General features: G+C 45.5%; 1 protein-coding gene across 4 annotated transcripts in view; it reads right to left on the reverse strand.

The window, feature by feature from the left end:
- Nucleotides 1–24223, reverse strand: part of APLP2 (amyloid beta precursor like protein 2) — a 39453-nt gene continuing 15230 nt past the window's right edge. Inside the window, exons 2-18 of one of the 4 annotated variants that reach the window (XM_042882315.1) lie at nt 22216–22389; nt 20914–21043; nt 17995–18107; nt 16325–16500; nt 15586–15806; nt 13823–13990; nt 11736–11851; nt 11457–11531; nt 10105–10263; nt 9566–9694; nt 8001–8100; nt 7280–7450; nt 6646–6681; nt 3801–3880; nt 2922–2996; nt 2332–2487; nt 1–1551 (exon numbers count right to left, since the gene is read on the reverse strand). In XM_042882315.1, coding sequence (XP_042738249.1) covers nt 1450–1551; nt 2332–2487; nt 2922–2996; nt 3801–3880; nt 6646–6681; nt 7280–7450; nt 8001–8100; nt 9566–9694; nt 10105–10263; nt 11457–11531; nt 11736–11851; nt 13823–13990; nt 15586–15806; nt 16325–16500; nt 17995–18107; nt 20914–21043; nt 22216–22389 — 2181 coding nt within the window. In that variant the 3' untranslated portion in view covers nt 1–1449. Of the gene's footprint in view, nt 1552–2331; nt 2488–2921; nt 2997–3797; nt 3881–6645; nt 6682–7279; nt 7451–8000; nt 8101–9565; nt 9695–10104; nt 10264–11456; nt 11532–11735; nt 11852–13822; nt 13991–15585; nt 15807–16324; nt 16501–17994; nt 18108–20913; nt 21044–22215; nt 22390–24223 lie in introns of all 4 variants that reach the window. The other 3 variants (XM_042882313.1, XM_042882317.1, XM_042882316.1) reach the window with 3 other exon arrangements.

Below are 24223 nucleotides of genomic sequence, written 5' to 3' on the forward strand. Positions count from 1 at the left end.
TGGAAGTTAAAGTGTTTATTGATGTGTTTAAACTTTGTACATTCCCCACAGACCACACTAAGGAGTTTGCAGGTAAATCTGTGCATAGTGGGAAGAGACATGGAAGGGAAAAGAAAGTAAAGTCACAGGAGAAATAGAAAAAATACACCACAGGTTACCAGAACCTCCAGATTTAAAAAAGCCGTGAGCATTAACACCAACTATACAAGCAGTACAAAGACAAGATGGTGAGCAGAACAATACCCCTTTTGTTCTTTTCGGGGCCTTGCACCCAATTTCCCTTAAAGCAGGCAGAATCCCTTTCCCAACTTAGCCCTCTCTCCTCTCCCCACGTTCATCAGCTCCCGAGGTGCTGTCGCAGTGATTTGTCATTCTGGGGAAGACCCAAAGCCATGCCTACAGCCCAACAGCACTGGAAGAGATGCAAAGGCTCAGAACACTGCACCTCTGTAACTACTTACCGTGTTGGTGAGGCAGGAGAGCTGGGGAAAATTAGAAAGTAGTAGCAAAAGGGGCTGTTAATGCCAAGGTGAGTACTGAAGGAAACTGGTTGAGAACAGAGGATTTAAATTCAATACCAGGAACTTCCAACTCTAAAGCAGAACTGAATCTGAAAGGGGAATGTGCAGACCCCAGTATGCACAAACCATGTTCTAACATTCCACTAGAGCAACTATAAACAGAGATGCTAGAAGCCTTTTAACTCCTTGCCTCCAGGGAGTCTCGATTCCTAGAGCCCACACTGCTAAGCAGCAGGGTGCACATTACTGGTGTATGAGGATGGGATTTTTCTTCTTTTTTTTTTTTTCCTTCTTTTTTTTTTCCTCATTCTAAGGATTTTTGTTCGTTGCCATTCCAAATTCCTTCCTTGTTTATGCTCCCATAGTTCCTATCCCTAAATTAATCTCTTTGCAACTCCCAGCAAAATTCACTTAAAAAAAGAAAAAGAAAAAAAAAATAAAGAAAAAAAAATACTGCTTTATATATAAAAACCAGAATGAAGAGCCACAGCTGTCTCCTTTTTACAAGGCGGGCTGGTACAAACGACCCTCAATATACAGGTGGTCTATCAGAAATAAAAATCAACATTTCCCATTTTATATATATAGAGCTTGTATCAGACAACAGTACAACGGAACTGGTATTTTTCAGATTATTAAAAAAAAAAAGAAAACTACATCTCAGTCAAATATCTGCAATAGATCCATTTTTCCCATTTAAGGAGATTTATATATCATATTGTTATATTATCATTTCTTCACCCATTTAAAAGAATGGAAATTGCAACTCTACAGTAGTAATTATAGTCTTAATGATCCAGGAGTTCTGAATGTAAGATGAAGTCCTCTTGAAGCAACGGTTGGTCAGTAGTTGATCCAAAACGCTGGACCACTTTGGCCCTTCTGCCCTGCTCCTTTCCTCATCAGGGCTGCTGTATCTTCATCTCTTTTATATCTGCATCTGCTCCAGGTATTTGTAAGTGGGGTTCTCATAGCCATGGTTTTGCATCTTGCTCAGATGCCGCTCTTCTGGGGTAAGCATTGGGTCAACCTTTGGACAGACAGGATGATTTCTGGTCAAAGGAGGCTCTCAAAAGGCCTTGCTTCACAGCAAGACAGTTAACACAGCATGTTGGATAAATACCAGCAGGAAACAGAAAAAAAAACTACAAAAATTATCTGCTTAACAGGATTCCTCAGCCAGGTGTTTATGCTTTCTGCACTCCCCTGCTTCTTTGGGGATGTTCTCCCTAGATTTCTAATACATTATTTAACATGACAAATTTGGGACCCATTTCTCTCATTACAGTGGTCATTATCACTTCCCTCATCAGCTGAGCAAAGGGGAAGAGCAGCTTTCTCCCAGATTCCATTAAGCTGCCATTAGCAACGTGCATTTTGGGAGCTGAAGGATGATGAAAAAACTGCTTCTCAGTGTTCTGCTGATCACACACTTAATAGTTGCTATATTAGTTGGGAGGACAAATTACTACAGATTGACTGACTGACTCCCCTGCTAAAGATATCGCCTCAAAAGCTCCTCTACTGTTAAATCCTATCCTGAGCCAGACAGGGATGCCTACTTGAATTCCTTGTGATAAGTGAATACAACCATGATGTGACAGGCCCCAGCATGGCACGCTGACAAGTGCTACCTGCATGCTAATATATCAGTGACAAAGATGGCAGCGAGGGCACAGTGAAACCCCATCCAGCCAAGAGCAGAGCAGCTGATGGTTTGGCACCTACTGCCATCTTCGCCCCCTACACGCAGCATGTGATTCAATGCTGACTATTTTCATCTCAGTTATGGAGCAGAGTGGTTTCTCACCTCCACAATTCCATGGCTGATGGTTCCATACTGCCTTTTCCTCAGCATCACCAAGCTGATGACTATCACAGTAGCTATGGCAACGGCAATCACCAACAGACCAATGAGGGCACTGCTGCTGAAACTGAAGTCATCACGAAGCGAGTTGTCATTATCCTGAAAGGAAGACAGCAACGGATCAGGCATAAAAAAGGAGTGATGTGAGATCTGCAGCGCTGACTGCAAACCTAAAAGGTGGCCACCAGTAAGGTCTTCAACCAGCTGTGGTATCAAGACACGATGTGTGGCAGCGTAAATATTTAATCCCCTTCTGTCAAAAGGACAATGAACACAAAATTGTTTCCCCCTTTAGGCATTCCGGACAAGCACTGACCCACAGTGCTTTCATATCCCACAAAGCACTCTTGCAACAAAAGAGTCGAGTTAGCATCTAATGCTTTTACTGTTATCTTTATGCAGGGGTGCCATACTGCATTACGCTCTGCATGACTTTCCAGAGCGCTGACAACACACCCTGGGATTTGGTAACATGCAGGAACCAAAACGCAGCGTGAGGAGGTCAGCAGGACTGCACTCAGCCCTGGACATACCGGCTCATCCACCAGCCCACCAACACGCTCCGCATTGAAAATCATCTCCTTCACATCGAGGGTTTCATCAATTACCTGAAAACAGCCACAAAAGCATTTTATGAAAGGAGCTGTAATAGACAGGTGGGAGAAGGAACATGAAGCCAGACAAGAGACTTCTGATGAATACTTGCAAGGGCTCAGAACCACCTACCATTCTACCCTGTTCTCCAAAGCGTGGGATCATCTCCAACTTTTAGACCCGACCAAGAAAATAACTGCAGCCATTTGGGAGTCTAGACTACTGGAGGCCTGAATTAAAACGCCTTGCACACAGCACTTCTGTCATTTAAGATCTGACACGTGGCTATAGGACCATTTTGAAAGAAAGCTTGCAAAAAATCAACTTTTTCTTTTTCAAGCCAGGTAATTGCTGTAAGGCAGCTGTCATTATGACCGAGCAAATTTGTTATGCTGCAGATAGAGCTACGCCTACCAGATCACCTGCCTTGATGAGGTGAGACCTTTCTTGCCATGAAAAGCGTGTGGGAAAGCAGGTGGAACACAACAGCATTTCAGAGTACAGACAGAAAGCTACCTAGCTAAAACAAAGGTATATCAAAGGGTCTCTTTCTGGGAAAGCAATTACTAAATCAGACACTTCACCAGCTCAGACTGCCAAAGATCCAGATCTCTCTCCTTCCCTCACCCTCCCACCCTTCTGATGCTAATCAGTATTAAGAGCCTACAATAGTCAGAAAACTGACTCCCCCACACCATATGGACAGTGAATACACTGGCATTCTGTTAGCAGGAAGGAGGAATGAAAACAAGCCACTGCTATTAATTAGTGCCCGCGGCAGGCTTTGCTTTATAAAATAAAGGTGGAGGGCTCACCACATTTTCATCCACTTTCTTCTTGCTGTTAATCACTTTTTCTTCAGCACCAATCAGCCCATCCAACTCAGTCATGCCAGAACCTGCACCAAAAGAGCAAGGCAGGGACCATCAGTCAGCCCTTAGCACCACGCAGGAAGGATTACCTACTCTCTGTAGAGCTGCCACAGCTACTGCATTTAACCGCACGGACCGCTGATTATTAAGCTGTCTTCATGCTGTTGTGTCAGAAGGGGAGCTCATAAGCTATGCTACAGTGACAAGTGATCAGGGAGGTTCTGTTAATGAAGGGAAATGAGGTGGCAATGAGAGAAGCAGACAGGACTCACCAAAACAGGCTGAAGTGTGAATTCGGACACACCGTACTGTTAAGCACTGCTGTTAGAAGTTCCAAGACAACACATAACACAAACTGTGAGCGTGCAGTTCCTTCCTGCAAGTGTCACCCAGGGTCACCACCACCTCAACGTGACCCATGATGGCAGCACGTCTCCTCTCTGCTGGCAGCCAGCACACAGGGAGAGCTTCCAACCGCGTGGTCAGCATCATCCATTCTTTTGGAATCGAGCGCATCAGCGAGCATCTCAGGAATGAGAATTCTCAAGGTCACCCAGTACAGCTCTGTAAGGAGCTGCTGCCCCAAATCCAGCGTGAGCCCAGAAATGGTAAATCCCAGGGTAAAGGAGGAGCGAAGCACTGCACTACCTTTGTACCAGAACATCACTCACCCATTTCTAGGCTAGAACTACTATATGCTGAAAGAATATCAATTAACAGAAGGCCGCTCTGGATAAACTGTTTTGATCTCAAGCATTTATAAATAGATCCAATCAGCAACAATTTGATGCAGGATACTCCGACCGACTGCCACATAACAAGTTAGGAGACTGCAAGTTTTCCACTGCCAGGATGCACAACGTCATGTCCTTCACAACATCCACATCCCCCAGAGCACAGCAGGAGGCAGGGAAGCTGCAGGCAGGTCCCTCCAAGGAGGGGCACAAAGTGGGGGAAAATATTACTACAGCACTTAATGCTTTGCAGGTGATTGTGTGCACCTCTTCACAAGCTGCTGAGCTTGCAGGTTGCCTGAGACACGACGTCAGCCAGTGCTGAAATTGGCACACGTTCTCTGACAGGATGCAAAGGAAAGGGCAGTTGGCTCTGTGGCAAGTTTTTACCCTGCCAAGCTTGTTACTGCACAAAAATGCCAAAGAAACCAACGTTTCACTCCAGCTCCTCCCAAAAGGAGCATCTAGACTTCTGCCTCACTCCCTTTCCCTTCACAGCTCTTTGGAGACTGTAATTGGATTCCAAGCACGGCCACAACTGCCAGTCTGACTTCCCACGGCCGCTGGAGCAGCTCATGTTATTGTGAAAGTCAATGATTTGGATTTTCTGGACAGACTGGACACAAATAGTTTTTAAGAGAACTACTGTGCCAGCTTTTGGCCTGTGGCTGCTTCACCCAGTTCTCAGGGGTCAGCACAAGGCAGTCCCCAGAGCTGGGGTTCAGCTCTGCTGCACTGAGCTTTGCTGTTTGTCACACAGTGCTGTACCCAGTTCTATAGAGCTCTAAGGTGCAGTTTAGGTTATATATTTCCTAGGAAAAGAAAGAAAAAACCAACCCACAGTAACCACACACACAAAACAAGCACATCTCCCTGGCAGCCGTTGAGAAATTCAATGAAAAGAGGAAGAAGGGGGAAATGTAGGATGTAACCTTTATTCCCACATCATCAGAAACTTCCATTTACCCAAATGGGGAGAAGGACAGCCTATACTTATCTTTAAGACAGCACATCAACCAAGAATCCAACTAAAGACTGTCACAATTCTTTCCAGTGTGGTCAGTTGTGCATTGCTCCGTAACGATGAAGGTGACTTTTGTAAAGAAATGCTGGCAATGCTGTCTGGTCTTCACCACATTACAAACTTATCTGTGCTCACACTGGATGGCTATTAGCAAAATCCTTGGCTTTGAAATTCTGCACAACACATATGGAACCAAAGGCAGAACAGAGCAACTGTTTTACCCCCCATGTGTGCCACTGCTCTGCAACAGCATTCTGACAACCAGCCTTCCACTGCTATGTTGGGAACTGGCTCAGTTAGCAGGTCGGCTGGGCAGGATCGTTACCTGAGACTGTATCTGTGACACAGAGCATAACTGAACATCAGTATTTCCACGCCCCTCTTAGAGCCCAGTCAGCCCCTTTTTAGCCAGACACTACAATCAATAATGAGCTCAAGGAGAAACAGATAATCACACAGGACTTTGCTCGTATGGAGGGATGCTACTTGCGACAAACAGATGCAGAGAAAACACGAAGAAGGAATCTCCCATTTACCTGCTCCTGAACACATCTCCCACAGTGCCAAGGAGGGTGTTTAGCTGGGAAGTACAGCCTGGGATTGCTGGGGCACTCAGATCCCTAGATCAGTGCTGTTGTCAGGAGCAGAACAGCCTTCAGACTGTTCAGACACCAGCACTACCTGGTTTATTTTGGTAAGTGTTGAGTATCTGAGTCCAGACAATGAGATATAAAGTACTGCATGGCTTCAGACAGGCTGCTAAGCCCACATTTCTGGAGGGCAAAGAAGTTAATCTGTGTATTCTGAGACACCTGCTAGCCCATCAGAAAGGAACACACAGAACCAACTGGATATTCAGGCTAGCTTATTTTTTTAACACTAGGCCTAAACAAGCAAACAAGAAGGTTACTAAACTAAATGAGGGCAGGGAAATGAAAACAAAGGTGAGTATGAAACTAAAATGAAGCTATCGGGCACACAGAGAAGGTAGGAGAGTGATAGAAGCACTGTGAGGGAGCAGCTTAGAACCAACCTTTTTTCATTGGATGGTACAAATCCGGCTGAGGATCTAGCAGGAGGGAAAACAAAAACAAAAATAGCAGAGAAAGGAGATTAAGAGAGAAAGGAAAAAAGGCTTGCGCGTGATTTCTGACTCAGACCCTGGGAAAAGCTTTTAGTCTACAGCTTTCTTTAAGCTCAGGACTCTCTCCAAGCGTTTTTAAAATAAATACACACACACGCACCAGATGCCAACACCCGCTGATAAAAAAATAGGTAAGTATTAAAAAGAAAAAAGATCCTAGTGTCCCTTCAGCAGGTCACGGCACAAAGACTTACACAAGAGTTTTTTGGTTAAACAGTGACAGTGAATTCCAGAATCAAGCTACACAGTAAAAACTGAACACTTCCTGCAAAATGGAAAGAGAGAAAACAGTTTTGCAACGAGCAAAATCAGGAAACCAAGAATGCAGCTCAGTGCAAATCTGTAGCAGCGCTACTTGTTCCAAATGGACACAGTCTGAGCGTACACAGGCTGGGGGAACTGCTTTCCTCTTCAATGACTCCAAGGGATGGAACATCCTGTGCCACTGAGCTGCCCTAGCAGCTAAGAAAGCAGTGCCTATGTTCTGTGAAGCCAGTGAACCCAACTCTTCAGTGCTACATACCTTCATTTTCAGGCACAGCTGGGAATGTTTTCACCTGGAACGGACGGAAAGGTTTGCCCTCCAGGGGAATTTCTTCACTTTCCTCAGAGCTCACCCTGACATCCACCTGGGATTCAGAAATGGACGATGTGAACTGATCCATGTCTGCACGTTGCTCCTGAAGCAATTCATCTAAAAGGAATAAGAGGCAATCTTAGGCAAACTGCATGAAGCCTGGCAGGAACAGAAAGGGGCAGATGGTTTGAACTAGCTGATGCAGGGCTGCAAGGCAAACACTCCTCTGGGCTGCCAGGTTATCTTATCTTGCATACACCAGGGTCTCATCCGGAATGCTCACTAAAGGTACCCGCCAGAAAAACATGCAAATAAGAGTCCAGAGGCTTGAGGTTTTGGCCCAAGGTTTTGGCAAGAGGAGATTAAAACCCTATAAAACAAGAAAGCTTCTACTTGTTTTTATGCTTCTTTTTTCATCTACCTCTGAATGACAGCTTTGCTATTCTGCCTGTTGTTGACTTTGACACAGTGAATGTTCTTAGGACAAGCTGCTCTGACCTGCTGTGCTGCAAAACCCACAGAATATCTGCCCTGCAATTTCTGTGTCTACCCCACGTGCTTCTTGTTTAGGGCATCCTCAAGGGAGCTAGCAATCTTTCCGCTTCACTTCCAAGGCAGTGATCCTAGGCTAACGCAGTGGCAAGGGAGCTGGCACAGGGACACTCACCAATCTCATCCTGGATTTCTTCAGCCACATATGGCACCTTGTAGAGCAGAGATAAGCTTTGATTCATCCGCTCCTCAATCACACGGAGATGTGTCATCACCTGCAAGCACACACAAACGCATTGGAGTAAAGACAGACTGCCAGTCACTTTACTGGTACCAGTACTCCACTTATTTAATAAAATACCTATTACTAGAGGAATTGCTATGACAGACAACAGAATGGGACCTTTCTGTTGGTCCATCTAGCCCACAGAGAGCAAGAAAGAGAGGCAGAGGACTCAGCTGCCTTGCACAGTAAGCAGCTCTCTATTGGAAGCTCTGCAGATGGTTGTTTTCCATACCCCAGATACGGTCATAATTCATTGCATGCTGCAACTTCAAGTAAGTGCTTTGTTAAATGGATTATCATTCCTGACTACTAGAAAAGACTTGTGAGAAGGGAGCATACAATATTATTTATCCTCTGTTTTCAGAACAAAGGTGCCTTTCAGAACAAAGGACACATCATGTTTCTTGTACCCACTACACCCATTCACTGGCAACAGCTTTCTCCCTTCATTTGATAAATAAATTCAACCACAAATCACATTCCCCATGCGTATTAAATTCACTGGTGAAGTCAAGCCTGACCTGCAGAGGGTGCTGCATAATCAGGGATCACGCAGACCAAGAAACACATTAATACAGACAGCCAAATGTTGGAGAAAGCTAAGGAGTTGAATGGACCTCTTTTACAGTCTAATGCGTACCTGACCTTTTAGAGCAAGGATGAAAGCAATTTAATTTTACATGTGGCAGCTTGTCAGTCAAAGGAATCGATTGAGGAGCTTAAAGTGCATCTGAAAAGTAAAGTGAATGGAAATTGAACTGTACCAGCCACATCCCTCACATGTCGATTTGTTGACACTGCAGCCTTCAGAACAAATTAAGGACTGTTGAGGTTTCAGCTTAAGAATACAGTTCACACACTCCCTCTTGGGCTTTGGCAGCTTCAGAACAAAGGGTCAGGACAGACTGCGTTTGATATGCTAAGTTCTCTCTCAGAATGCTATGTATATTCTTTATCGCAAGCCAACCAACAGTTTGTAAACATCACAATTATTATCAATCTTTCTGAGGACATGCAGCTCAAGAAGAAAGCAAGAATCAGTGGTAGAACAGCAGAGAGACAAGACTTGAAGGTGTACCACCTGCCCTGAAAGACATGAAAAGGTCTTTAAAGAAATGAAGGTGCATGCAAAGATGACCAAGTCTCCAATAAATAATTTCGTGGGTACTGAACAAAAGGAAACACATCAAGATGGCACCAAAGTAACCCTAATCCCCAGACCTCCAAGGTAGTAGAACCCCAGTCCTCAATTATTTTTTTAAACACTGAGTCATGCACTGAAGAAAGCTGTGCAGAGTATCTGATGGCAGGCAGCACGCATACAGAATGGGAGACCTCCACACAAGCCTGTCAAGTTGCTATAGCACCCAGCAAACTCGCGTGAGGACTTGATGCATGCCATCTAAAGCCTCTGCTGGGTAACAACGCCTCCCTTGATAGAAATGTTCTTATACCTGAGATTTCATCTGTGCAGCCTTTTCTGGGTCAACTGCCAGGACATGCTGGTAATGGCGGATGGTGTGCAGACGGTCCTTGTTCTCAGCACGGACGTAGCGCTTCAGAGCCTGCACGATGCGGTGGGGCTGCGGGATTTTGGGGAGGGTGAGAGGGAGGAGTTCAAAACCCACTCGATTCAAATAAAAACCGCTACTGAAATACAGCATTTGAGAGGTGAACCTGCTTTGCTACTGGACAGATCTGTACAAACCTCTTATATAAGACCTTTTTTCCCTACGTCTGTTTGATTCAGAACGCTGTGCCTTACGAGCACTAAAGAAGGCAGAGTGATTTTAAATAGACAAAAAATGGCGTGAGTCAATCAGGAGACTCACAGCTAGGTCTTCAGCAGGAACAGCCACAATGGAGAAAGCTTTACTGAGAAGCTCTTCCTAACTTCTAACCCAGCAGGTCACAGCCTCCTCACCAAGCCATTCCCACCTGTCACTCCACCCAGCACTGCCTCACCATAGAATACCACTGCAAAGGAACTTACTCGTGGTGGGACAGCTTGCAGGGCAGCCAGGTAGTTCTCCAGGGCAATCCGACGGCGATCATTCAGTATGGCTTCCACACGAGCCAGGTGAGTCTCCACAAGCTGCTGCTTCTCACTTGCTGCCTCCTTCTCCAGAGATTTAACCATTGCCTGGAAGTGCTGGAACAAAGAACAGATAAAACACTGCGTGCTTCAGGATCTTTCTCACTCACATAACTCCTCAGAATAAACAGAGCCTGTCACACTGCATGTCCTAGACATCTTCAGCAGGAGAGAGGGGAACTGACAGATTGGATGCAGATTTTGTATTTGTGAGTTAACTACTAACAATTTACCTTCCAAGCTTCCTAAACAACCCATTTTAAAGGTCTGAAGGGGGCTCATGGCCTTGCACATAAAGATTATTTCAGAGCTGAGAGACCAAGACTACACTGAACAGATGATGTAATATTAACTCTTTCCCTTGTAACTCAACCTTGTAATACAGGAACAAGACTGATCCCTTCACTCCAGAGCTATTAATCTGAATTTGCAAAAGTCAGAGGTATTGCATAAGGAAGTTTCCATCAGCACGCCTTTAGATCAAATCTCTGCACATTCTGGTAGAAAGGTCAGAACCAGAATCTCCAAATGAACAGAGAGGTTCATTAAGCATTGCTCTGTTTCATCACAGACAATGGAAAACTCTTTCAGACTTGCACAGATTTCAAACAGCAGCTTATGCTGAACAATGTGGAGAGAGATCTGTGTTCCAGGATAAATCCAAACTGGGCTTCTAATCCACTTATTTGTACGCTGGTTTGAGGGAACTTCATCTGTTTCCCATTACCAGGAGAGTCTGCCTCTAACAATGCCATACAAAGCATATTCCTGATTAACTTCATCATCTAACTGAACTCTACTCATAAGGCCAAAGATTGGCATTTTGGCAGCAAACCAAGCTTTATCTGCTGTCTAAGTGGTTTTCACTAAGTCTGCCCAAACAGGAAATGTGTGACCAGAGCACCAGGGCCAATCTGAACAGGGCTGTGAGGTCACTGCTCAGTGCAAAGCAGGCTGAAGGTCTGAAGTTACAATTTGGCTCTGTTGCTGCTCTGCTCTGGGGTGGGATAGCTTCCTCCTACTTGGCTTAGGAATGGACCTGGCACGACATCAGATCATCTCCAACTTCTAGAACAAAACATGCAATTGAATCAAATCTCCTCTAAAAGGCACCTGCTGACAGAACAGGAAAGCTGCTCTTCCATTTCAGTCATTTTCTAGCTTTCAATATTGGTATCTGTCGCTTAGTTTATTGACAAGATGAAGGCCAAGCATCTGTGGGTTTCTTCTTTAGGCCCTTCAACTCTTACCTGAATGAGAGTCTGTCTTTCTGCCTTGGGGAGATTTACAGCTTGGTGCTCTGCTTCCTCCCATTCCTTTTTCACCTAGGAAAGAAAAGGACAGAGCAGATCAACAAGACATTCATATGTGATCTTCAGAGAAGAGATAATCTAACTGCCATGCTGTGGCCAAGTTTAGGAAACTCACAGAAGCCAGCAACTGGAAGGTCAGCCTGCCATCAGTTTGTGCAGAAGCACAGGGGCAGCAGCCACACAGTGCAGTACAAAAGGCCAAAGCCAAATGCTCACCCGATCCATGCGGTTGTGGTGCCTGACCTCCAGCTGCTCCTTCGCCTTCTGGAAGCGGGCATGTTCATTGTCATCAGCTGGGGTTTCAAAATACACATCCACATCATCAGTTGGCACTGCAAAGAGAGGGTAAGGATAAGTGGAGGTTCAGAAAACTGTGATCCTGGACTGTAAAAGACAGGTAGGGAGAGGAATCTCCATGCCTGAAGGATTAACAATCCATCAGGTGGAGCCTGCTGAACCACCACCTACCACGAGTCCATTTTTGTATCTCTAAGCTGCCAATTTACTGCACAACATCAGTCAGTTACGTCAGCCCAAACACACAGTAATGCACTGTGACAACCAGCACCTGTTTGGTCTTCTCATTAGCTTTAAGACCAGCACTACTCAGCTCCAGGAACAGAGTGACTTGCATCGCAGAATAAAGAACTTGTGTTCTTTTCCCTTTCCCACTGGCTCTGAATAGTTTAAATGACATTTTGTGCATTAGCTGTTCACTGACAAGCTGGCTCCAGATATCATTATCATGATTAAGGAGCTCAGCAATAGATCTGCACAAAACACCACCCAGTATTTTAACACTTCAAACCTACCTTCCGTAGCAGATGCATCATACAGGACTAACAGGCAATGATATTAGACAAGACAGCAACAGAAGGAGGCTCAGTGAGACAAACTGACTTGTCCAATAAACTGGGGCAATTTGCATCTTTATGACATTCAACTCCAACAAGGGGAGAAACAGGATTTCAGAACTGACAGAACTGGAAGTTTTAGACATACCACATCCCAGAGCCCTTTCTGAAAGGATCCACAGCAAACAGGACGTGCTCTGTCACTGCCCTTTAACAGACAGAGAGCACAGTGGGAAAGCTAAGGTAACCCTTCAACCATTTTGCTAACATGGGCAGATAAAACCTCCAACACTTCACTGGAAGAAACTGCTTCTGAGCAAAAGTCACCTTGTGCTTCAGCATGAACGAAGGGGAAGAGTTTAGCAGGCAATGGACTCCACAGACCTTTCCCTTACTAGGGAGGGAGGAGGGGAAAAGGGGAAGAATTACTGCATGAAAGAATGGCAACATACAACACAGGCATTATTGCTGTGTGCAAGGACAACACCAGACCTGCACTGTGCTCTGGGCCTGCTCATGGCATTTCTGAACCAGGCTCTGACTCTTTCCAGCCCCAAATCCCTTTGTAACAGGACAAACTTTTGCATAAAGAAGCTCCTGACATCCACATCTTTTATTTCACCACTTCAGTTAGATCAGCCCAATCTAAAGCACTTGCATGAAGCCCATTTTGTAAACAGGATTATGGCTGTATAGTCAGACTGCCAAGCCCCAGATAACACAAAAAGCCTTTCAAAAGGCTTTAATGGTAGCTGAAGTGGAAGTGCTGGAGTTCAACAATAAGATTAATAAGGAGGTTAAAATGTTTTTGGTAGTTTTATCATCTGACATAAAAGCCAGTTGAAATTGGTGCCAAAAACCTCAAGCTCTCAAAAAAAAAAAAAATAAAAAATGCAGGGATTGAATCGTGATTCATATTTCAAACCGAGCTGAAAATGGGAATCTGAATTCTACACTGCTTCACTGATGTTTTCTTGAAAATGTAATAGCAAGAAAACGCCTACCTGCAGGAGAACGGCGAGCTTTTCAGGACTGACTAGTCAAACACATGCTCAGCAATGTGACTGGGGAGAGAGAGAGTGCTTTCCTCCATATATTTGGGAAAAAGGCCATTATGCAAAAAGGCAAGCGAGGTGCTTCCATAACAAGAGGTGAGAGACAGCCCCTGGTTCCTGCTATAGATGCAGAAGATAACCAAGCCCTTGGTAAGCCGCAGACCGATGGTGAGGACAGACAGCACGCGACCAGAACCACTTTTCCCCATGAAAGTCAAACCTAAAGACCTCGAGAAGCAGAAACAAGAGGAGACTGCTGCAAAAGGACAGACACCAGAACCAAAAGGATGGGCTACACACGGATCCTCTCTTGACCAAGGCAAGGAGGAGGAGACACCAAACGCCAGACAGACAATAGCTAGCTGCAAAGGGGCCAGCAGGAGGCAGGACTTACTCATCTTTTTACACACAGCCATACAATACTCCTCTGACTCAAAATTGTTCCTGTTGCCTCCGCAGCCTCCATATATAAAGCGAACGCATTTTCTCTTGTTAGAGTCGAAGTACCAACGAGGCATCACAGCCCGGCAGGGCCCTGTCATCGCCTCCTGGGAGCAGACAGCTGTGTGGAGACCGGGTAGAACGTGAGCTGGTGAGGAACACAGGCCGTGCCGAGCAACGTACAACACAGTGGTGGCCCTGGTTCACACCTCCTTCTGCACATCTGGGCTCGGCGTTGCTACGTCAGCCCCTCATCAAAGGGCTTCTGTCAGTTTGAGGGGGGTTCTTAACATCTGACAAGTGTTTGCCACAAGGACTGCAAGGGAAAGGCTGCACGTGTTGCTGTGCAGCAAGCTGCCCAAGCCAGAGTCTCAACACGCAGCTTTCATCTGCAAGAGTAATTTCACATCAGTAGCACTAGGAACAGCAAGGATCTATTTTGCTGATGCCAGAGTTATGTCTTGGGTGTCCCAAAGGTAGGGCCTGCACTGTACAAAACCAGCATGATGGAGAGAAAACCCATTAGGGCTGCTTAACACATTCAGCGACGTCCTGTTCCACTGCACTCTGCCTGGACAGATGCTCAGTGTCTCACAGGTGAGGTGTAAAAGCAAGTGAAAAGGCAGGCTAAGCACACGGAACATGATCGCTGTGGCAATTAGAGCTGTTAGATTTTGAAGGCTATGCACTAGATACTGAAAGTCCAGATAGCCATGGCAAGTGGGCTGCTTCACAATAAGCAGGCAACGTAAGCTGATGGGTTATTTTGAGGCAAGAGAACAGACGTGCTGCGTAAGTCAGCAACTGTACATGGTGCTTCAAGAAAAGAGACTGTGTACCCCCAAAACACTGCAGTCAAATTGTTCCAAATCTGCCTCAACATCTGCAGATCTGTAACAGCTCTGTACATGTATGACCTAAGCAAGGAAAATTATCTGCAGCACGCTGGCATTTTACCAGCAAGATGCAAGAACTGCTGGCAACGATTCAGTGATCTGTAGCTAATTGAATTTCAATCCCTCTTAACTCCTCCTTCTCTCTGCAGACGCTTGGACATGCAAAGTATAGGACACTCTGCAACACAGATGCCCTCAGAATGGCACTGACCACTTAGCAGGAGCTACTGCAAATACTTATGTAATGAAAGTGAACCAATTGTGCCCATTTTCTTCCTTTTGTGAAACGAGAAGGATTCATGCAAAGGCTATTACTGTTTGACATGGAGACTGGAAGGGGGGCACCAAGTATCATCCACGGCCTCAAAGGGCAGCTTCAACACCATCTCTGCAGAACACACCCCGCCACTTTAAGCCTCCTTTTTGTGATCTGGGTATAACACACAAAATCCAAGGTACCCACCCCGAATCAAATTCAAGATGTATCCTATGTGTCTCTCAGATTTTCCAAAATTAGCCTATGCCGGTATTATTTTCTGACTCAACACTGCACCTTCATGGAGGTGCTTGCTGAGTGTGCCAAACACTGGGCTTTCTGCCAGCAGTTCTGCTGTTTATCTGGAAACATATGGCCCGTGCTCCAGAGAGTTAATTTCAACACTTGAAACACAAGCATCATCAGCTTCCCTCTGTTTGCTAACTTATCTGGCAAATAAAACTTCCAAGTGGCATTTACTGACTTGATCAAAAATCCATCACCAACTGACAGCCAACATGAGTACAAGGAAGGAAGAGGCCTGGAGGCCAGAACATGACTTACATTTCATGTCGCTGCTCACTTCTTTTTCAGAAACAGCCTTGTCACTGGTGGGCTCTGTAGTGGTCTCCTCATTGTAATCATCCACTTTGTAGCTATCATAATAGTAATCACGATCTTCCACCACATCCTCCTCTTCTTCCTCCCCTTCGTCTTCCTCATCCTCATCTTCCTCCACAGCTGTTCCTGTGAAGTCTTCTACGCCTGCCTCTGTAGGGAACTCACTGAAGGGATAAAGTGAAGTCAGGGAGTTAAGGTAGAGCCAGCTCCTTTGCAGCCAGCCTTTGGCATAACAGAATAATGACTCCCTTTTCATCTGTTTTAGGACAATCAAAGATGATAAAATAAGTGTATTGATGGCTGATCAGCCCCAGCACTGGGACTCAACAGCCCAGCTATTACAGGCAGAGCTACTTCATGCCTCCAGCTCAGTGAGGGGCTCCGAATGTTTATTTAAAAGTTTCTTTTCAGTAAGATCAAACCTGCAATACCTGTAGGGAAATACCTATTGCAGCCATCAGTCTTTCTGACTGAGAATGGAAAGAAGGGGCTGTTCAACTGCTGTAAAAGGAGTACTGAAAAGTCACTCATCATCCTGCAAGGCGTGTTAATGCTCAGGACTCTCCTTTGCGAAACTGAGAAGCACAGAAATTCTCCTCTCAAACCCCACCGCCTATGTGAAACAGGTAACAGCAGCTTCACATACAGGGCTGCTAACCTGTGTGAGCACTAAGAACCTCACCTTTTGTAAGTGTCATAGTCTTCATCCTCATCTTCATCCTCTTCCTCTTTGGACAGAGCCTCATCCACAATTTTGGTCTGGGGACAACATACGTACTCTGTTCCATGGAACTGGTCTACTCCACAGGGCAGCAGCATGCCATAACTGTGCAGGATCATCCCTTCTGTCAGACAGGCCTGAAAGAGGAGCCCACATGTGGCAGATGAGGATCACACCCTTGCTTTGGATAACGTTTGCCTAGCAGAGGTCCCAGTGATGGGAGGACCAATAATCTAAACAATAACAATGTATGACCTGAACGTTTGAACACCGCAAGCAAATGGATTTGAAACCTGTAGCATAAGCAAAAATCCCCAGAAAAGTCTCTGATCCAGAGCCATGCAGCACCTCCTGGTGTTAATGAACAACCCCCAGCCCCTCCCCTATCAACCACCCATTTGTCAGAGCCCTGCTAAGCTCTGCAGAAATAATCAGCTGCCAACTCAAGGGAGAGAGCACTTGGAAGAAAGGGAATTGCTGTTTGCTTTCCTGGGTTGGCCATTTCATTAAACTTTATCTATTAAACTTCACATGAGTAAGTGAGTAATTGCTCAACTGTGCTTTGTGTCAAGATCATTTTAACGTGCCGTAGATGAAAATCAATTGGATAATTCAAGAAAAAGCCCAATTCAAACTGTGCTTAGACATTATGTCTATACACTTCTCTCGAACTACGGAAATGTATTGTTTTGTGGCACTGCAGTCAAAAATGCAGTAAGAAAGGCTTTATTATGCAGATCAGAACTCTCTTCTGTTCTGCTTTGTAACAGCACGGATATGAAACGAGCCAAATATTTCTGGAGAACAAATCTGTTGAAAGCAAGTGATCTTTATATTTTCTGCACATAAAGTTTGTCCTCAATTAAAAAGCAATTCCTCTAGCACAGCTTCATTAAGACAGGTTTTTCTCCCAGGAAATTAAAGAAATAGAAGCTTAATTGGTACATCCTTAACCTCTTATTTACTAACACTGTCACAATTAAATATTGTGTTACTCTTTCCACAAAATTTAAAACATGTATACTTAACTGCGATTTTTGTTTTAATTACTCTCAGCTGAAATGGGTGCACAGAGAATTTGTAATATTTTTGCTAGGCAGATTTAAAAAAAAACTCCAACCAATGTACATAACAAACCACCCAAAGCCCCCACGGTCTAGATTTGTTCTGAGAAGATAATCCATCTCTTATGTAAAAGCTCACTAATCAGTCACAACATAACTCGCATTGCACTCCAAACCAAATCCCCAGCAGCAGCACCAACGTTAGTGGAAAATGTGCATGGAAAACCCCAAGCATCCTCTGACACTGCGACCATCCTCACCACGGGAGGAAGGACGAGGCACCGGTTCGTGTGATGCACCCCGGGGATATGACTTCAATTCCCAGCTCCATCCCAGCCTATGATCTTGGGAAGCTGCTTAGGACAGTCTTGCATAACTTAACCAGCTACTGAGATTTTGGTGTCACTTGAGCACTTCTAAGCATTTTTTCATCGCTCTCCGCCTCGGGCTGCAGCCTACAACACGGGAATGAGGGACCCCAGAGATGAACGCCTTTACACTCCATCTCTTCAGCCATCCAAGTGCACGCACCCAGGGTAAACACTCTTGCCAAAGCATCTCAGTTACCTCTTTTGCTGCCGTGTGCCAGTGCTGATGGCTTTCACACACATCCATCCGCTCCTTGTGGAAGAACCTGCACTTCTCCGGGACCAGCAGCACGTCGCTCACGAACTCACCCACTAAAGAACAAGAGATGGCCACAAGGAGGTGAACAAGGGCCCATCCATCCCATCACAAACATCCTACAGGGGACTCCTGATGCTGCCTTTGTCTCCAAAGCACGCTCTAAGTGCCTTTCAAGTCAGGGCAGGCACATTTGTGGCACAGCTATCTGTGCTAAGGCAGGGAAAAACCACAGCCTTGGGATTCCCAAGAGAAGAACGGGAGAACAGGCCGATGGCTGAGCGCTGCACAAATCCTAAGGCTGAACTGAAGGCAACACACTGGCAATAAATTGCTGGAGCAATTTCATGCAAAGCTTCGAGAACATTGCATCTGCATACGGAAGCTTTCAAAGCACTTCATCATCAATCTCTGAATGAGCTGTATCATACCAAGGCCAGTTCAAGCTGCCTGCTGTTGTAATATCCTGAACATTTTTACGTGCCACAAGTGTTATCTATGTTTTCAGTATCTGGGTATCTGATTAAGTCTTGTTTATTTTGTTCTTCAGGTTTCCAGATGGCTCAGCTCAGGATCAGCTGTGGCACATTCCCCAGCTCGGACAGCCCTACCCAAAACAGAGGACAGCAAAATAAATCCGAAAAAACAGAGTAAAAAAAACAGGGTAAAACCAGACTCAGCAAACACACTGCATTCCAGCATTTAGATAACCACGGCCTCACCAGTGCAATCAAGTTTTGGCACAGCTACAAGACCAGACTTTGCTTTTGAGAAGAAAGGGGACAAAGGTGTCAGTTTGCCCTGCAGATTTTGCATCAGTTGAATTTAACTGTTCAACTTAAATATCCACCACAGCTCAGTTTAGCACCAACACGTCGCATCAGTATCAGACTCAGTCCAAACTCCTAATAAACATCAGCACTGCAAAGCAAAATATTAAGTTCTCTCAGAGCTGAGATTTTTCTTTGCAGATTTAAAATCCAACTCTGGTAATTTCTAAATAAGAGAACGCCTAGATACCCTAAAAAGGGTAAGAAAAGTTCATCAGTCCAAAGGCTGCAAAGCAGCACGCTCACACACCTGATGGGCAGCTTCCTCCTTTCAAACTGACTCAACTGTAAAGTCAAGAGGCCGTGGTTTTGGGGGCAGAAGACTTAAACTGATCAGAAATAACAAGCAGTAATAAACAGCTGCCACAGAGCCTGTTTCTAATATAGGAATGAAAGACATGGAAAGTTCTCTCATCTCAGGCTGTAAATGGAAAACCACTATGCATGGCACATTCATGGGACTCCTACTTCACTGATGACCGCTATTAATTAAAAAAAAAAATCCTCCTTTTAGAATGAGAGCAGCCAGCAGAGGTGTTCCCATGGCACCTGGCAGCTCAGCCAGCAGTTTGCCTTTTCACACCTCACCAGTTCAGCCCCACTTCCACCATCCTATTGTTACCTCTGTTTTACAGCTGGGTGCTGGTGCTAGGGGCCCTGCTCTCCCCTCTTCATCTTTGAAATACAAAAGAGCTTTCATTGGCAGGGGAGAGGCAGGAGAGGTTAAACACAGTAGGACAGCAAGATCCTATCTCAAGACTGTCAGCTCCTCAGTGCAGCAAGGGAAACACCAGCAGCAACAGGAGGAAAACGTGCTGTTGGACTACAGTAGAAACGCCCTGCATACCCCAGAGGTGCTCATCATCCATTAACAACAAGCGGTTTGCAAACTGATAAAGACCACAAAAATGTATTTTATGACTCGTAACTCAGATGTAAAAACCAAAGAGCTGACAGGCTGAGCCTCACAAGCCCACAGCACTGCAGCAGACGACACGTGTGACAGCCTTTAACAGACAGCTTCACACTTCTCCAATTTTAGGGTTGTGCCACACAACCAGGATAATTTCCAGCTGAAGAACACGCTTGGGAGAGGATTATTTTTAAAACAGATGATTCCTTATGAACCCAGAGACCTTGATTTCATCCTTATTCCCACCAGCAGTACTCTGTCTGATCAGTCAGGTTTGGTTGCTTCTCCAATTGAGTTTCTACACCTACAAAGAGATGCGTCTCTTTATGGGGATGTAACCACACCAAATTCAGTTTTTACTAATGCTCTGCAGAAGGTTTTGCGTACAGGAGAACAGTACCTACACAGACCTCTGGAATTTCCTCATGTTTTCTTATACCAACCTACACACTAACCTGACACACATGCAGTAATTAAGAAAACCAGCACAGCAGTGTCGGTCGCAGCCTACAGGTCAAAAGCTGCATGGTAAACAAGTGCTGCCTGATTGCAGTGGGTGGATGGACTCTGGAAAGTACAGTGAAATCCGTGACAGTTTATCTGATACCTTTCACAGTTCAAAACTGGGGATGAAGGATATAGCTGCAAGAAGCAGGGCCCTTTTGAATCAGCTAAGTTCAAACACAGGCAGTGAAACAGAATAGAGATCTCTTGCCAAGACTGAAGCAGGAAGCCTGAACAGGGAGAGTGTTTAAGTTTCCAAGGCAACAAAATATTAAAGCTCCACAAAAATAAGATCAGAGTATTAAATCCCAGTGTCTGTGATATTCAAATACAATAGCCTTCAGGTTTTTATGGCACTTGCAGAGAGAACGGGGATTTCTTTTTCACGCCAGGCACCATTATTCCAGTGCAGCTGTTATCAAGCTGTTGATCTGCTGGAGAAAGGCAGAGTCCCATCTTGTGGAAATAAAACCATCTGAGTGGAAGTTGGATGTGGAAATGGCAACCTGATATGAGAGAAGCTTGATAAACGCAGATGTTCTCTCTCTAAGAAGCCAGGAGGCAATTCTTGACCCCCCTCCCACAAGAATGCAGGGAAGCACGTCGTGCACTCACCCAGGCACTTGTAGGGCACAACGATATGAGTGCGGTCCTTGCACTGCTTCTTCCCCCTCTTGCACCAGCTGTCAATACTGACAGGCTGATTGGCTTCCACAACATTTGTAATCTGAAGGTCTGGATACATCTGTTTAAAAAGAACCACAGATAAATTCATTTCCAGAAAGGACAAGGAATACACAAAATGGCTCTCAGCCAAAAGAAGCAAGGCCAATTCTCTGAGCAAGAGTAACTTCAAATTTGTACACGGATACACATTCTCTTCTGGATCAAGCTCCCAACAGCTGAAGACATAAAAAAGCCCCCAGCTGTTTATCACGCAGGGCATCAGCAAGAGAACATGTCACCACTTCTTTACACGTGACAGGAGAAAGCCAGGTTAGTGGCAAGAGCTGGGCACAGAGCTGAGGCCTCTTGCTTTGCACAGAGGTGGAGGAGAAGTATTTTTATCCCCTTCCATTTTGGCTGGTGCACTGACAGTGTGATACCCTCCGGAAGCGGGCAAGCAGCAATAGTAAGGACTAATAACATCTTCAGACTGTCTCATCATTTCCCAAGCTAATATGCACCTAACTACTCAGGTTTCCTTATGCCTGCTCCATTTATAACCTATTAACACTTCTGCTCAAGTTCTCAAGTGCAGACACTGATTTATATTTAGGTTTCCGCTACGTGAACCACATGCAGCCCCTGTTACATCAGCCTTGTAAAACAGTATTAAAAGTTTTCCAGTCCAGACATAGTGTGCTCTATCACCTCCCCATTAAAAAAACATTCCTGGTGGTACTTTACATGCCTGTCACCTCCACAGAGTAACTAAAGACACTCTTCAAGGCCAATATGCTGCAGTACCTGGAGCACACTGAAAGGAGATTAAGGCTCTGCAGTAAAGTAGGAAGAACCTAAAAGTACAGCCAACGTTTTGATGAAACTATTTGGCTAATATTCTGGCTGATATGCATTTGTCACTGATAGCAACACAAATACATTCCAGCTGAAATAGGTGTCAGGCTCCCAGCTGCTGGTCTAACTGGCCAAACCCTGAGAACAGTGATACCTCCCTGACCTGCAGACTGAGGGCCTTCTTGGGGCAGCGTGAGCTGACAACAACTAGAGCTAACTCCTAAATTCCACTGCAGTTCTGTGCTGATCTTCCATGACAGCAACGCAGCAGGGCTGTTCAGAGAAGTGAGACAGTCAAACACAACCCTCCTGCAGGGTTAGCTTGCTACTGACTGGTTAAATTCAAATCCAATTCCTTCGCAGCAGAGAAGAGCCAGATCCCACAGCAATCCTCACCTCCTGGCAGTACTGCAGAATCTCTTCCTTCGTTCCAAAGCAGCTCTTGGTCCCAGAAGTGTCAGGTTCCCATTTCCCGGTCTGGATATTCACGTGCATATTTAGCTTCCCACAGAACATGGCAATTTGAGGCTCTGCCACCGCAAACCCTGTCCCAGCATTGGCTGCCAGTGCCTGTGAAGAGAAAGAAAAACAACGTAAGTTGATTGCTTTACCTGACAGAAAGCAGAACAACTCAAAGCACGAGAAAGGCTCCAGCAAAGAACTCTCACTTCCATCAGCAAAGTCTTGCAATTACATTTTGTAGCCATATTCCTTGAAGCTGATGGTCTCCACTCCAGGTTTTCACCAGCAATGCATTTGTTTTTCCAAACTCTCTTTTTATTTTTGCAACAACAGCTTCTTGAAACCAAAGGGTAATTCACACTTGAAGGTTGTGCCCACAAAAGCTAAAACAGATGTCTGAAGAACTTAAAGAGCCTCTCTCCATCCCCAGTATTTGGGGATAAATAATTAATCTCATTAACACCTGGCAGAAACTCCTTTCTGCAACTCTCAGTGTTGCTTCTGCTAATAAATTAATTGCTTCCCACTCCAGGAGGATGGCTCAGAGATTCAAGCCGGGTGTTTGCCCAGAGATCTACAGACATCTGGGATATAGACACCTAGCTTGCCCAGCCCTCCAGGTAAGGATGGCTTCTGCTGATGCAGCTCCCCAGCCCTGCTCTCCCTCGCCCCACGCACTCCCAGGCTGCTGCCCTGCCAGGTTCTGCTGCCGTGCATCAGCAGACAAAAGCCTGACAACACAAAGGCACATCCGGGTCGAACTGCAGAGCGAGCACTGGAAACAAGGCCAGCTTCCCTTCCTGAAATCCTGCTGGCTGAACAAAAGAAAAACGAGATTAAACCAAACTGTAGAGCTGGGGTTTTTCGGAAGGGTTGGGAGTCGGCTGACCTCTCCCTGCGTCACTAAAAACCAACCCTAAGAACCACGACAAAGCAACCCACCCGAAGAACTCCCAAACCAAAAGCTCTTCGAAGTGGTTTGGGGGGAGTGAAATCCATTTCAATTGCTTCAGATGAGCCAGATGAGAAACAGCAAGACAGCTCCAGAGCAGCGCTGCCCCAAGGCTCTGTTTTTCTGGCAGGCTGCACTGCCCCAGGCCACCAATCCTGCCTTCCTGTTTAACCTTTCAAGCACTCAAAAATGCATATGTCTCTGCAGGCACTGCTCATTCCCTACTGCCTGCAGATCCCCACCAACTTCAATCAACACACACACATTCACAGCAACACAGAAATGATCAAGAGAGGAATTCAGCTGGTCAGCCCCAAGTGCAGCTCCTGCTTTCTAGATGCTAGGGGAAAAAAACAACTCCCTTCTAACCCCAGTGTTCCCCTGGCCCCAAATCATGGCTGGGCCTCAGGGCTAAGACTGACCTGAGATATCCAGGCACAGTGCCAGGCTTTGGAAAAATACCCCTCAAGTTTTAAGAACTATTCAACAGCACCTTTGAGAGAAGCATTCACATACAAGAAGTTTTATTTGCTCTGAAACCCTTTCACCCAGCAGACATCCATGAGAGCAAATGTGAGCAGAGATCACAAAGGAAAGAAGTACGGAACTGTGTATATCAGATACCAGCACCCACATCCCATAACAAAACACCTCCAACTTCCAACCACTGCTCACTTCTCTGTGCCAAACCTCACAGCCCAATGGCTGGCAGCCCTCTGCTGACACGTCGACAATGCACAGCATCAGTTCTGCCCAGAAGATCAGTGTTAAAGCAACTGTTTTGCTATAAACAGCAAACCTGACATCTCAGAAGTCAAAAGCCCAGAAGTTACAACACACAGCAGGAACACACTGGAATCCCTTGCAAAAGAGAGGAGCAGTTTGTTGGCTTGCTTCTTGAGAGGCTTGGGAAGGCATGCTGCACATCTCCACCATTCACTGTCCTGGGGGGGAATGTTACAATGCAAAACCTTCACTTGTTCTCTGGTC

This window comes from Lagopus leucura, unplaced genomic scaffold (genome assembly GCF_019238085.1).
Source record: "Lagopus leucura isolate 7727_CA_CO unplaced genomic scaffold, USGS_WTPT01 Super-Scaffold_100034, whole genome shotgun sequence".
NCBI classification, from domain to species: Eukaryota; Metazoa; Chordata; class Aves; order Galliformes; family Phasianidae; genus Lagopus; species Lagopus leucura.